Source organism: Palaemon carinicauda, chromosome 26 (assembly GCF_036898095.1).
Source record: "Palaemon carinicauda isolate YSFRI2023 chromosome 26, ASM3689809v2, whole genome shotgun sequence".
Classification (NCBI taxonomy): domain Eukaryota; kingdom Metazoa; phylum Arthropoda; class Malacostraca; order Decapoda; family Palaemonidae; genus Palaemon; species Palaemon carinicauda.
This window is the reverse complement of record NC_090750.1, coordinates 95,404,379-95,418,138: the sequence shown is the minus strand read 5'-3', so window position 1 is coordinate 95,418,138 and position 13,760 is coordinate 95,404,379. Positions and strand designations below refer to the sequence as shown.

The following is a 13,760-nucleotide window of genomic DNA, read 5'->3' as shown; positions in this document are numbered from 1 at the left end:
AAATGGTTCATCAGCACCATTCACAATCACCCTTACAAATTCACCTCTAACTTACACACTCTCGTTCTTTCTGGATGTTGGGGCACGTCCTTTCCACTACTGCATCCCTCTCTCTATTCAACACTATTTAGATCACCCAGCACTTCCGAAATATTCTTTACTCCCTCATTGATCTAATGTAAAAAAAAAAAAAAAAAAAAGAGCAATTTAACATAATAAAACTGATGACATTTTGTAACAAAAACATCGAAGGACTTGATCACTAACCAACCATTTATATAATCAAAACCAATGTTATATGTAATAAATATTCATAACCATCCCCATTATATAAATTCTCATTTTCAAATCTAAATCAGTTGAAAGGGGGGGGGGTTGAGTCTAATTTTTGTAGTATATGAATATATACGTACATACACGAACAAACACAAACACACACTCACGTACACACACACACATGTATATATATATATATATATACACGTACAGTGTATATATATATATATATACATATGTGTATATATATATATATATACACGTACAGTGTGTATATATATATATATATATCAAATAGCCGTGGGATGATTTCGCCTGGGGCTCTGATCCCGAGGACGTTATGAGAATCCAGGCATTGATATATTAAAATATATGGCTTATTTGAAATATATATATATATATATATATATAACGGATTTTGAGCGAAGCGAAAAATCTATTTTTGGGTGAGATGGCCATGTCGTCCTGATGGAAGTTCCTATAGGGTAGCTTCCTAGGGTATATTACAACTACGGCGATATTCCCAGAGAATTTACCTTAAGGTACCAGAATTCTAACTCCTGGAGCGAGTATCCCTCGTGAAAGGGATATCGCGACATATCAGAGGACGTATTCTAGACACGTCACATGGCAATCTACGACCTGAACAGAGATTTCGTCTCGTAGGAGGTGATTGACGAGATACGAATTCGGGAAAGAAAAAGGGGAGCCGCTCCCAAGGCTTCCCTATCCCCCGATTCGTATGCGTGCCTGGCGCCAATCCTGGCGCCATCTGTATTCCTTGTAGCGTACACGAGGTGCTACAGATACTGTATGTAGGGAGGGGTCCTACAGCCCTTTCTTAGAAAGGCAAGGGCGGGTCCATCAGGACGACATGGCCATCTCACCCAAAAATAGATTTTTCGCTTCGCTCAAAATCCGTTTTTTGGGCTCAAGCCATGTCGTCCTGATGGAAGTGTACCAGAGCATTACTGTATCTGTGGATTCTCAGAACGTGCCGTACTCCCCGGAGGTAATTTATTCCCGGTCGACTAGACCTAGAGACCTAAGATGTTACCGTTATACATCTTTTCAACTAACTATAAACTATGTTAGAGCTTCCTGCCCCCTACAGGGAAGAGTCCTACTAGACTCTGGAAAGTCTCGAAGAGTACATATATCTATGTATGAATACCAGGCAAGCTAATATAGTGGTCTCGCCCTATATTAAGTAAAGCATAGTTTGTATAGAACCACTGCGTCAACATATTGACCAGTAATCCGCACAATACTTGTATTGGACAAAGGTTTATATCCGCATAGGAAGAAACTAATAAAACCGTCCTCGTCCCTTTATGGGATAGGAGTCCTCCCATTAGGGGACTACATAAACCAATGCAACATAGCTTGCATAACAGAACAATTCTATCAGAATTATCCCAGATAAGATACATAGAATTAAAATGCTCAATTATACCAATAAATTGACACAGGTGAAAGAGACGCAAGGTTCTCAAGAACAAGTTTATTGACAGATAATAAACAGACAGGTTAACAACAAATATATATATTTTATATAAAAGAGGATAACCCAAAACTTTAAGCATAAGTATGATAGTAAACAGAACTTGTTTATCTGAAAGAAAAACCATTAAACACCACTTTAATAAGATACCAAGGTATCAAGTCATAAAAGTCTGTATTACAAATCAATCACATTAGCGTTAGAAACGCTTGGCACACATGTCTGAACTTATGCTAGGTTCACCTTTGAAAGAAGGAACAGTCTATATGGGCACTTGATGCCCTCATTTAGTTTGTAGTACAGTATGTACCTACACACTCACCCTGGACTTAATCGTCCCAATTAAGACCACTGTTCCTCGCAGAGTTAAACAGTAGGGTTAACTACACGACCCACTGCTACCACAGATCTCTTAAGTTCCTCTACTTGCTTCGCATAGTGGCGAAAGAACACCCTGGAAGACTTCCAGCCCGTGTATGAACGGAGATGTTCAAAATCCATACAATTAAAGAAATTTAGGGATGAGGCAACTTTCCTCGGATCGTGACCTGCGGGTGTACTGTCAGGATCCGCTCTGCGAATAAAATATGTGATTTTCGCTCTGAGTTGATTCAGAGATAAATTTGAGCCTGATGTTTCTCCCCTGAATAGTTGACCACCCTTGAAGTCTGAAGTTCTATGAAGATAGACCTTTAGGCATTCTACTGGACATAGAGATGCATCTTCTTTCAGAGGGCAGATTCTCCAGGGACCCCACCTGTTGGTGGGTAACTCATTCTTGGCAAGAAACGTAGGATCTGGAAACAGGTTCAGCTCCCCCCCATCCAGGAACTGAACACGACCTGCCTCTCTCGAGAGGGCTACGATCTCACTAACCCTGGCCCCGGACGCGAGTGCAAATAGGAAAATAACTTTTTGCGTCAAATCCTTTAACGCACATTCTTCATTGCTCAACAGGGAGGCGAAATGAAGAACTTTGTCTAAAGACCATGAGAAGGGCTTTGGAGGTGCTGAAGGTCTGAGCCTAGCACAGGCTTTCGGAACTTTATTAAAGATCTCGTTACCTAGGTCGATCTGGAAGGCAAATAAAATGGGTCTCATCAAAGCAGATTTACACACTGAAATCGTGTTAGCTGCCAACCCTTGGCCATGGAGGTGGATGAAGAAAGATAAGCAGAAGTCTGTTGAGATCTCCTGCGGATTCTTTGCCTTTACAAAGGCCACCCATTTTCTCCAAGATGACTCATATTGCCTTCTAGTCGATTTGCACTTATATTCCTCTAGGAAGTCTATGCTGGCTTTCGAAATCCCGAAACGCTTTCTCACCGCGAGGGCGAGAAAATCATGAGCTGCAGGGTCCGGGTTTTCTGTAATGAAGCGCAGACAGTCGACTTCTGGACTCGCTGGGTCAGAACTGGATGTGGTAGCGGCACGAACTTCATCTGTAGTTCCAACGCCAAGGGGAACCACATACTGTTCGGCCACTTGTGGGCCACTATTGCCGCTACCCCCTTGAAGGATCTCAGTTTGTTGAGGACCCTCAACAGAAGGTTGTGAGGAGGGAACAGATAAATCCTGGACCATCTGTTCCAGTCGAGGGACATTGCGTCCACTGCTTCCGCTAAGGGGTCCTCGTACGGGGACACGTACAGGGGCAACTTCTTGTTGTCTTTCGTCGCAAAGAGGTCTATTTGCAGTTCTGGGACTTGATTCAGAATGAAGGAAAATGATCCTGCGTCTAAGGACCATTCTGACTCTATCGGTGTGAACCTGGATAGAGCGTCCGTTGTCACATTGCGGACTCCTTGAAGGTGAACTGCCGACAGGTACCACTTCTTCTTCTCCGCCAATCGGAAAATGGCTAACATCACTTGGTTGAGAGGTGGTGACCTCGACCCTTGTCGATTCAAGCATCTCACAACCACCTCGCTGTCCGTCACCAATCTTATGTGGATCGAGTGACGCGGGGAGACTTTCTTTAAGGTAAGGAGCACTGCCATAGCTTCTAGAAAGTTTATATGAAAGGTCCTGAATAGCTTGGACCAAGTCCCCTGGACTTTTTTCCGATGAGAGTGACCTCCCCATCCCTCCTTTGAGGCGTCTGAATGAATCGTCATCGACGGGGGAGGTGGCTGAAGAAGAACAGACTTCTTTAGATGTCTGGCTTGGGACCAAGGTCTGAGAAGAGTACGTAGCCGAGGCGGCACTGGTCTTCTCAGGTCTCTTCGCGCGTTTGATGCATACCTTCTCCAAACTCCGGTTGCATCCTTTAGCTGTGCTCTTAGCACTGGGTCTGTCACTGAAGCAAACTGGAGAGAGCCTAGTACCCTCTCCTGTTCGCGTCTTGATATCCTTTCGGAATCTAGAAGTCTCTTGACAGAGCCCGCTATCTCCTTCCTTTTCTTCATCGGGATGGAGAAACTGTGTGACAAAAGGTCCCAGTGGATTCCCAGCCACTGGAACTTTTGGGATGGAGAAAGTCGAGACTTTTTTCTGTTGATCTTGAAGCCTAGGTACTCTAGGAACTGGATCACCTGACTGGAAGCTTGCAACCATTCGGTCTCGGATGCTGCCCACACCAGCCAGTCGTCCAGGTAGGCTACTACCTGAATTCCCTTTAGGCGTAATCGTTTGAGAGCTGCGCTCGCAAGCTTCGTGAAAATCCTTGGGGCTATGTTTAGCCCGAATGGCATGGCTCTGAAGGCGTACAGTCTCCGTTGTAGCCTGAACCCTAGGTAGGGGGAGAGTCGACGGCTGATTGGAATGTGCCAATAGGCGTCTGACAAGTCTATAGAGACTGAGTATGCCCTCTTGGGCAGTAAGGTCCTTATGTGTTGCAGTGTTAGCATCTTGAATTTGCAATTCACTATGAACTTGTTGAGTGGCGACAAGTCCAGAATGACTCTGAGCTTTTCCGAGTCTTTCTTGGGAACACAAAACAGCCTCCCTTGGAATTTGATGGACTTCACCTTTCGGATCACATTTTTCTCCAACAGTTCTTGAACGTACTCCTCCAAAATGGGGGTGGAGTGTTGGAAAAACCGAAGGCACGGGGGTGGAGTGCTGTACCAGCTCCAACCCAGTCCATTCTTGAGTAGGCTTTGGGCCCAGGGATCGAAGGTCCAGCGATCCCAAAATTTCATCAGTCTCCCTCCTACCGGTATCATTTCACTTGGACTGCCGTCCTGAGGTCTTGCCTCCCTGACCACGACCACCTCTGAATCCCCTTCCCCTTGAGGGGCGCCTAGACGAGCCTCTGGCTGCTCCTCTAGGTTTTGCACGAAAGGAAGAAGACTGTCCTTCGAATGTTGGGGTGAATGTGGTTGACTGACCTGGCACAGCCTGGGGTACCCACTGAAAAGTAGTCGGGGTTTGTGCCACCATCTGGGGCACTGGAGGCAAAGGCAATTGCAGTTGCTGTTGCTGTCTATAAGGCTTGGCTGGCCGAGACGGTAGCCTAGTCCTCATATTCTTCCTCTTTGGTTGAGGACCCTCATCCGGGGAAGATTTTCTTTTGATAGCCAGGCCCCACTTCTGGAGAAGGTTTCTATTCTCCACGGCGGCCTTATCAACAACCTCTTTGACCACATCGGTAGGGAAAAGGTCTTTTCCCCAAATGTTGGAGGAGATTAACTTCCTTGGCTCGTGTCTCACCGAAGCCCCGGTGAACACGAACTCCCTGCAAGCTCTCCTTGCCTTGACGAAGCCATAAAGGTCCTTCGTCACTGTGGCTAGGTGAGACTTAGCCACTACCATGAACATTTCATGGACCTTAGGGTCACTTGCCATCGTCTCAAGAGTAGTCTGATGAGACATTGAGGCAGCCAGTCTTTCTTTTGTCTCGAACTCTCTTCGTAAAAGAGATTCGGACAGCTTGGGGAGGTCCTCGCCGAATTGCCGTCCGGCAATATCAGCCTCCAACTTTCCCACTGAGAATGTCAGATGGACATCCTTCCAGTCTTTGTGGTCCATAGGCAGAGCCAGCGACAAGGGTTTACACTCCTCTAGGGAGGGGCAAGGCTTGCCGGCCTCGACTGCCTTTAGGACAGCCGCAAACCCTTTCTGTAAAAAGGGGAAGGCTCTATCAGGAGAGGACACAAAAGAAGGGAGCTTCTTGCTCAATGCAGCTACCTTCGAATTAGAGAAGCCCCTCTCTTTCATCGAGGATGAAAGTAGGGCTTGAGCCTTAGCGTGGTCCATAATAATGACCTCCTTCGGCTCTGTGTCCTCCCTTGAAGCTGGTTCTTTTCTCAGCCGGACATAGCAGTCCGGATATGAAGCCTTGCTGGGCCAGAATTCTACTTCCTCTAGGGGAACTGAACCCAGCTTATCCGAGATGACGATCTTTCCAGTCGTCATCGGCATGTGCTCAGCATACCTCCATGGGTTAGCATCTGAGCATATGGGAAGGTCTTCCACATTGAGCCTTTTCTGGGGCCCATGTGATTCTGCCAGGGACTGCATACGCAGTTCCATTGCAGCCGCCTTCTCCTGGTTCTCCTTCTGCATTTGTTGGATCATTCCAACGATCGAAGAGAGGGCCTGTCCCAGGTCTACTGGGAGACCAGCCGATGTTGAGGGGATAGGCTCCGGCATCTGAACCGGAGTAGCCGACACCTCGTCGACCTCATCCTCTACGACATCCGGGGTTTGAACTTGATCCTGACCTTCTGCCAGGAGGTCTTCTTCCAAACGTTCGTCCAGGTCAGACATCCTGTCATCCAACTGGATGTCTTGCATCGCGACTGCGACTTCCACGTCCACCTGGACTTGATCTTGAGAGATCTCCTCTTGAGGCTGGGGAATCACTGCGTCAGCTGATGCCTGGGGAAAAAGATACGCCCTCATCTTCTCACTTGGAAGATAAGGGCCAGAGGTGTTCTTCTTGAAGCCCCTTACCCAAGTACGAAGCTTTTCCCTTGCTATATCCCTAGATTCCGCCGTTCTAGGGGAATCAAAAGCCTCAGTAATCAGGTTAGTGCATACAGTACATACCTGAGGGTCCCAATACTGGAGATCATCCTTGGAGACAGCGCATGCTGCGTGTCTCCTACAACACTCATGTCCACAGTGGTTCTTGCTGCGGACATTGCAGAAAACATTTCCGCACTTCGGAGGGTCCTCCTGTAAAGAGAAGAAATCTCCATGAGTATCAAGTGAACTATGTATCACTGGATATGCATAGTCTAGCATAACAATTCATAAAGGAAAGACACACACTTGTGTTTCCCTCACAACCCATTGTTGCGGCCTTCCAGATAATAAAATCAAAATGGTTTATCTCTTCTAGAGTAACCAATGCAAAGTTTCCAGAGGAAACAGGTGGAGCTCACACCTAGGCAATGATTTTAAAATCCTGGATAATAGACAGGGAAGAACTCTGCTTCCTATCTGAGGGCAACAGCAAAGGGCTGTGCAAGAAAACACAATAGTGTTAGAAGATACAGTGCTGTACCTAAACCTTTACTATAGTTTTCTTCTTACTGTATATGCTATACAGAAGAATACTAGTACAGTATAGCTAATTGTGGTGTGTGCCGGCCGGCAAAGGCAGGCCGGCACACACCACAATTAGCTTTAAAGTATACTACTTAATAGCTATAGGGCGGCAGCACTCTGGTTCAAATGCCTGTGCCGGTCGGCAGCAGCTGCCGGCCGGTAACAGCCAGTGTTGGCCGGCAATGACTGCCGGCCAGCAACTACACAAGGTAGTACCCAGCTGCCGGCCACACTCTTGGTGACCGGCAGACAAGGACTGACATAAGCCGGCCGGCAAAGGTACAAGACCGATGCCAGCCGGCAGCAAAAGAACCAGAAGACTACACCTGCCCGGCTGCCGGCCTCAGGCCGGCAGCCGGGACAGGTACAGCACTAGAAGAAAATAGAATGGATGCCGGGATAAGAGTGTACACAACCCCCCAAGCCCGGCAACCGAAAGAGTGCATATAAGGAAGGGGAGAAACTTAATTCAGGCTTCCTTGACCAATGCCGTCCGGCTCTGCCGGCAGGCATGGATGAGGGACCAAGAGAGGTCCGGGCAGCACTCGAAAACAAAAGACCCTTGCCGGCCAGCATCTCTGCCGGCCGGCAATGGGCTGAGTCAATTCCACATCCCAACCTATACTAGGTCCAGAAGTAGAATGACGTACAGTACAGTAATACCCCTGCTGGCCAGCTCTGCCGGCCGGCAAGGTACAGTACAGTAATGGCTAGGCCATTACGGAGATAGAGGGGGAAGGGACAAGAGGGTCCTGCCAACCTTGCTTTAGTGACAGATCACCCGCAGCCAAGAACTTTGTCTTAGCCTAAGGGAGATCTAAGGGAAAGGGCCAGCAATACTTGCCAGCTTCCAGAGCACCAAAGCAAGGAAGGCGTTGCTACTCCCAAGGGAAGAACTTATCCTCCCTCGAGAACAGCAACAGGACTTAGTCTGGTCGATCACAAAAGAAGGAATCATAACTTACAGAAACCTTCGGTAGTGACCTAAGGGAGCTAAGCTCCCTTTGTAAGTGTTAGGTCAGCGAGGGAGACTCTGCCCCAAGCCAGACAACACGGACTCAGACTAAAAACTCTGTTGTTCTGTCCCTCTTTGAACCAGACTTACTGGAACAGGAAGGTACAGTAACACCCTAGTATAGTTTTATCGAAAATAAATTCGGAAAAAACCACTTAGGGATAAGCCCAAGGCTTAAACAGAGGGAAAGGGATTGCATACCTTCTCCGAAGAAAAGAAAGCAACCGGGGAGTATGATAAAGTATACTAAGGCTCCATAAGCAATTAGCCTAGGCACCAAGAGAATCGATTACCTAATTCACCGAAACTCACACGTATACAATCTTGGAAATATTCCACACAGTCTAAAATGTATAAAATATAGCCTAAAGCTTCAATAAAATTTTAATTACACTCGGAAAAACCAAAATCATGCATGAAGTACTAGGACCAAACGACTAGGCTACATGGCCTAGCGTAGGCCAGAATGGCGAATACTTCGCCAAATAATACTAAGCACGAAAGGAAATCCTATGTAAAGCTAAATAGCTAAAATTTATTAAAGCAAAACAACCAGGAATGTCGCTCTGACTAACTAATTTATACCTAGCGAGCGACAGTGTCCAGGACACCTCTGGTAGGCTACGGCTCTTGTATCAAAGATTAATCCTATTAATCACTCAAAATTTTACCAAGAGCCTACATTTATACATAACAGACACTATACTCAACTTATCAGAGGCCAACGAAGACGAAGAAGCCATGAAAAGCCGAATAAATCCAAGATTTGCGAGAAAAACAGGAAAAAACACCGAGTTGTTAAGCTACGCAAAAAGGAATACAGATGGCGCCAGGATTGGCGCCAGGCACGCATACGAATCGGGGGATAGGGAAGCCTTGGGAGCGGCTCCCCTTTTTCTTTCCCGAATTCGTATCTCGTCAATCACCTCCTACGAGACGAAATCTCTGTTCAGGTCGTAGATTGCCATGTGACGTGTCTAGAATACGTCCTCTGATATGTCGCGATATCCCTTTCACGAGGGATACTCGCTCCAGGAGTTAGAATTCTGGTACCTTAAGGTAAATTCTCTGGGAATATCGCCGTAGTTGTAATATACCCTAGGAAGCTACCCTATAGGAACTTCCATCAGGACGACATGGCTTGAGCCCAAAAATATATATATATATATATATATATATATATATATATATATATATATATATATATATATATATATATATATATCCATATATATCATGAGATTCAGGTAATAAAAGTTTGTGGCACGCATATCAACTTATATTTGCGTTCGATCTACAGGAATCCAGACATGGATGATTATATCTTCAATTGTCTTCTTACCATTATGGCTAAGATACAAGAAGATGATAGAAAGGCTGCTTTTGTCCTTGTTGCTGATTTCAATGCACACCTTAGGGAGAGGTTCAGTTTTGTTTCCCATACCAATCTCCATGGCTTAAGAGCTTTAGACTTTGCCTCTGAATCAGGTTGTGAGCAAATCATATGTGAAGCTACTCTCAAGTCTAGTAACTGCTTGGACTTCGTACACACTGACTTCCCTCGAGTTATAACAAGTAAGGTTGGTTCTCCAGTTGAGACATCTGATCATGCCTTGATTTCATTAGTAGTGAAGACTGAGCAGCCTGTCCCTGATGTATCATACTCATGTAGGATTTATATGAAATCTCAAGCAGACTGGAATGGAATTTTGATTGATCTTTTGTGCCTGAATTTGCAACAATTGTAGTGCTGGTGCTGTTGTCCCTTTGAATGAGAATCAAGTCAACATAATTGATAGGCGTATCCCCTCTCGTTTGCGAAGGTGCAGAGAGAAGGACAAACCATGGTTCAATGATGCTTATAGACGTGCTTATTTGGAGAAGCAGGGGGCCTATCATCTTGGGATGGGTAGCATATCAGAATTGACTTAGAATAACTATACTTACCTTAGAGCTCTTGCTCAAGGACTTTATGCTTCATCAGAAAATGAATGTAATTTAACCATAAAAGAAACCCTTTTGTCACTCACTGTCCAAAGTTAAAGGCAACCCTTTTGGTTGATGTGTTTGACAGTAGGCAGAGTAATGAGAAAATTGATCTTCCTCAATCCTGTTTTCATAAGGCTAAACTAACTAGTTTAGTTTTCGATCTCGTAAAATTAAACCTCTCTTGATGGTACTTGATGCTTATGGATGTGTAGACCCAAATGGGATTTTTCCTTTACCTTTTTATAAAGCCTGCAATTTTCTTAGCTCCAAAGGTATCTGTTATTTTGCTCAAGGCAGCAAGAAGAGGAGGTTATAGCACTTGTTGGAGGATTGGTATTGTTACTCTACTATGTAAATATATTTGTGGTATTCAAACACAACTAATTACCTCCCAATTTTCATAACTCTCATATTATCTAAACTTTTTGAAAGTCATTTGACGAAACAACTTAGGTTTGCTGAAGGTAAGCCTCTGTTCCCTAGTTTGCAATTTGGTTTTCATAAAGGCCTTTGAAAATAGGATGCCCATCTTACAATCTCCAATAATGTAGAGAAATCCCGTGATTGTGGTCAGGAAGCTCGTATGATTGGCTTGGATTTTAGTGCTGTCTTTGATCGTGTTAATGTTGAGGCCCTTGTTTTCCAACTCAAACAGTTGGGAGTGGGTGGGTCGTTTCTTAGCATATTATTGAATTTTTAAGTAATAGATCGAAAAGAGTTATTGATGATGGGCACCATAGCCAGTATAGGATTGTGATATCTGGTGTTCCTCAGGGTAGTGTTCTTGGGCTATTACATTTCCTACCATATACACATGACATGTGGTTTGGCCTAGATAACAAGCTTGTTGCATATGTAGATGATAATACACTCTGCATAAATTCCATCTCCTTAATGTATATATGGGGTTGCTGAATCCCTTAATAGAGATCTACTTAAAATATACTTTTGAGAAACACATTAGGTCCGTATCTTCTTCAATGGCATGAAAAAATGGCTTATTAACAAAGTCTTTTAAGATTTGCGCTCATCAATTTATTCTGAAGAATTGTTTTAATTATTTCATTTTACCTTGTTTTGAGTATTGTTCTCCTGTCTGGTCTTCAGCTGCTGATTCTCATCCTAATTTGGTGGACAGAGACTTACGATCTATTAAATTTCTTATTCATGATCTCATTATTAATCTCTGGCACCCTTGTTCAATTAGTTTATTATCCATAGTGCAAATGATTTTTCAAAATTCTGATCATCCTTTACATTTGGATCTTTCCGGAGAGTTCCATCTTTTCATAATACTAGGCAGGAAACTTTCACTATCTCATGCATATTCTGGATGTGAAAATTCTTGTAGAAAATTATCTTTAAAGTCATATTACTTAGAGTTATAAAAAAAGGAAGTTATAAGAAAAAAAAATTCACAAACAATGTTAAATTCAGTTGCCTCAGACTCTGAGATAATTGATCACTGATTAAAAAGTTTGGGTCTCTTTCAATTGCTCATAAAATGAAGGATGGTTACTTTCATATTTTATTAAGATTTTACAATAAATATTTTCGTTCGTTTCATATTCCAACAATGAAGTTTAATGGCCTAGTTATAACGAGAAGGTGGAGGAGCATAGGATCCTGAGGAAGATCTGGAGGAACTGCTACGTCTGTCTTCCTCAGCGGCGAAGGCGATCTGGTCGAGGACAAACTGGGGGATTGGGTGGGGGAATTCGGGAGCCACTGGCAGCAGGTCGGACTGGGGCTGGAAGCCGTTTTCGTTGGCAACGTATTTTACGTTGACTGGAATACCTTCTGGGGAGGTGTATCTGTAAAGGCAATGCACAATATTATATAAAGAAAATCTATAGAAACTTTTGTGGCTATCAAATACAAGTAATAACTCTTTAAATATATTCCAAATGTGACTCCTTCCATACACAAGGGTAGAAGTAATTTTATATAAAATCATAAAACAGATCTTACGAGAAAAATCCAGAAGAGACAACGGTGCCTTTGGGTCCGTCAGGAGTTCCAGCATCGGCGAGTTCGATTCCGTTGGCGGTTTCGACGTTGACGCTGTACCTTCCGTAGTCATCCCGATCGCGGTCGTCCCTGATGATGGGGATCTCCTCGCTGGAGTCTCCGCCGCCTCTTCCGTAGCTGTACTGGGGCGCAGCAAAGGCTACTGCAGCCAAGGAGATGACAATTGCCTAAGGCCAGGGAAAAGTTAGATATATATGTTAGTGTTCTTTATTTTAGTTTGTCATGTCAGGTTTACTTCATACCGAGTGATAGGAAGGTAAAGTTAGCTTTTTTCTTTTAATTCTCTGCAAAGCGAATATCTTTTGGAATAAAAGAAGTCTACATATCCAAACAAGAATTGAAAATTAGAAAGCTAAATCATATCACGTGATTCCTTAAGGACAATATTGTGTAGGGTTATAGGAATATGATCCCTTGTAGTTGAATTACTTATGAAAAATTATCAGTTTTTTTTTCATTTTACTCTTATGGTCAGTTTTATATACTAAATAAAAGAAGTACAGAATCGTGAAAATCGTCCATAGATATACTGTAGATAGTAATATAATGCACTGAGTAAGTCAAGTCTTCAAAAATGTCACTTTCTGACATCTGTATTATTTTGCTATCAAAAATGACACCAAGTTTACATGGCTGCGTCTTCTTGGTAAACTAATATTTCTATGACTCACAAACTTCATGCTGGATTATCTGGAAGAACTGCGATGTTCACTAATCTGCCTTGGACCCTTATATACCATGAGCCCCACCCATTTTTCAAGTTGCCAACTTTGCGATAGTGTGAAAACAAGAACGTTCATTCATTTGTAAGTTGGAGTATTTGCCTTTTTGAACTTTGCCATTATACTTATGTAATCAAACAAGAAGTCTTATATGATACACATGTATTTAATGGCATCAATATGTGGTAATCATATCCCCCCCTCTCTCTCTCTCTCTCTCTCTCTCTCTCTCTCTCTCTCTCTCTCTCTCTCTCTCTCTCTCTCTCTCTCTCTCTCTCTTAAAATGTTCTTATTTTCCCTGTTTCCTTCCCTCACTGGGGTATTTTCCCCGGGGGCACTTGGGCCTCTAGCATCCTTCTTTTCTAGCTAGGATTGTAGCCTAGCAATTAGAAAAAAAAAGAAAATAATAATAATAATAATAATAATATTTTTAATAATAATAATAATAATAATAATAATGATAATAATAATAATAATAATAATATCAAGTCAATAATTTTTAGTCATATACCGTGGCAAAAACTCGTGAAATTGCATTACACATTTGTTACTATAAAATAAAACTGAATTTGTCGTAATTTACGACCTTAGGAAATATTCAATTTTTAATGATAATAGCTATACATCTAATAATAGTACCAATTCCCTAATATCGCAAGAGGGTCTGCCCCTCTCTTTTATTCTTCTCCTGTACTTCTCTTTCTCCCTATTTCCTTAATCTTTC

At 43.3% G+C, this 13,760-nt stretch overlaps 1 protein-coding gene across 1 annotated transcript; it reads right to left on the bottom strand.

Moving 5' to 3' along the window:
* Nucleotides 1-11,795: 11,795 nt before the first annotated feature.
* On the bottom strand, nucleotides 11,796-13,020 carry LOC137619709 (cuticle protein CP14.6-like). Its single transcript, XM_068349996.1, has 3 exons — nucleotides 12,986-13,020; nucleotides 12,255-12,481; nucleotides 11,796-12,097 (listed from the first exon to the last, which is right to left on the bottom strand). Exons 1-3 carry the CDS (start codon nucleotides 12,992-12,994, stop codon nucleotides 11,875-11,877), a joined length of 459 nt encoding a protein of 152 aa, XP_068206097.1. The 5' UTR covers nucleotides 12,995-13,020; the 3' UTR covers nucleotides 11,796-11,874.
* Between the last annotated feature and the right edge of the window lie 740 nt (nucleotides 13,021-13,760).

Coding starts and splice junctions, on each gene's coding strand:
- LOC137619709 (XM_068349996.1), bottom strand. Junction 12,098..12,254: donor GTCTCTTCTGGATTTTTCTC/GTAAGATCTGTT, acceptor TTGCCTTTACAG/ATACACCTCCCCAGAAGGTA.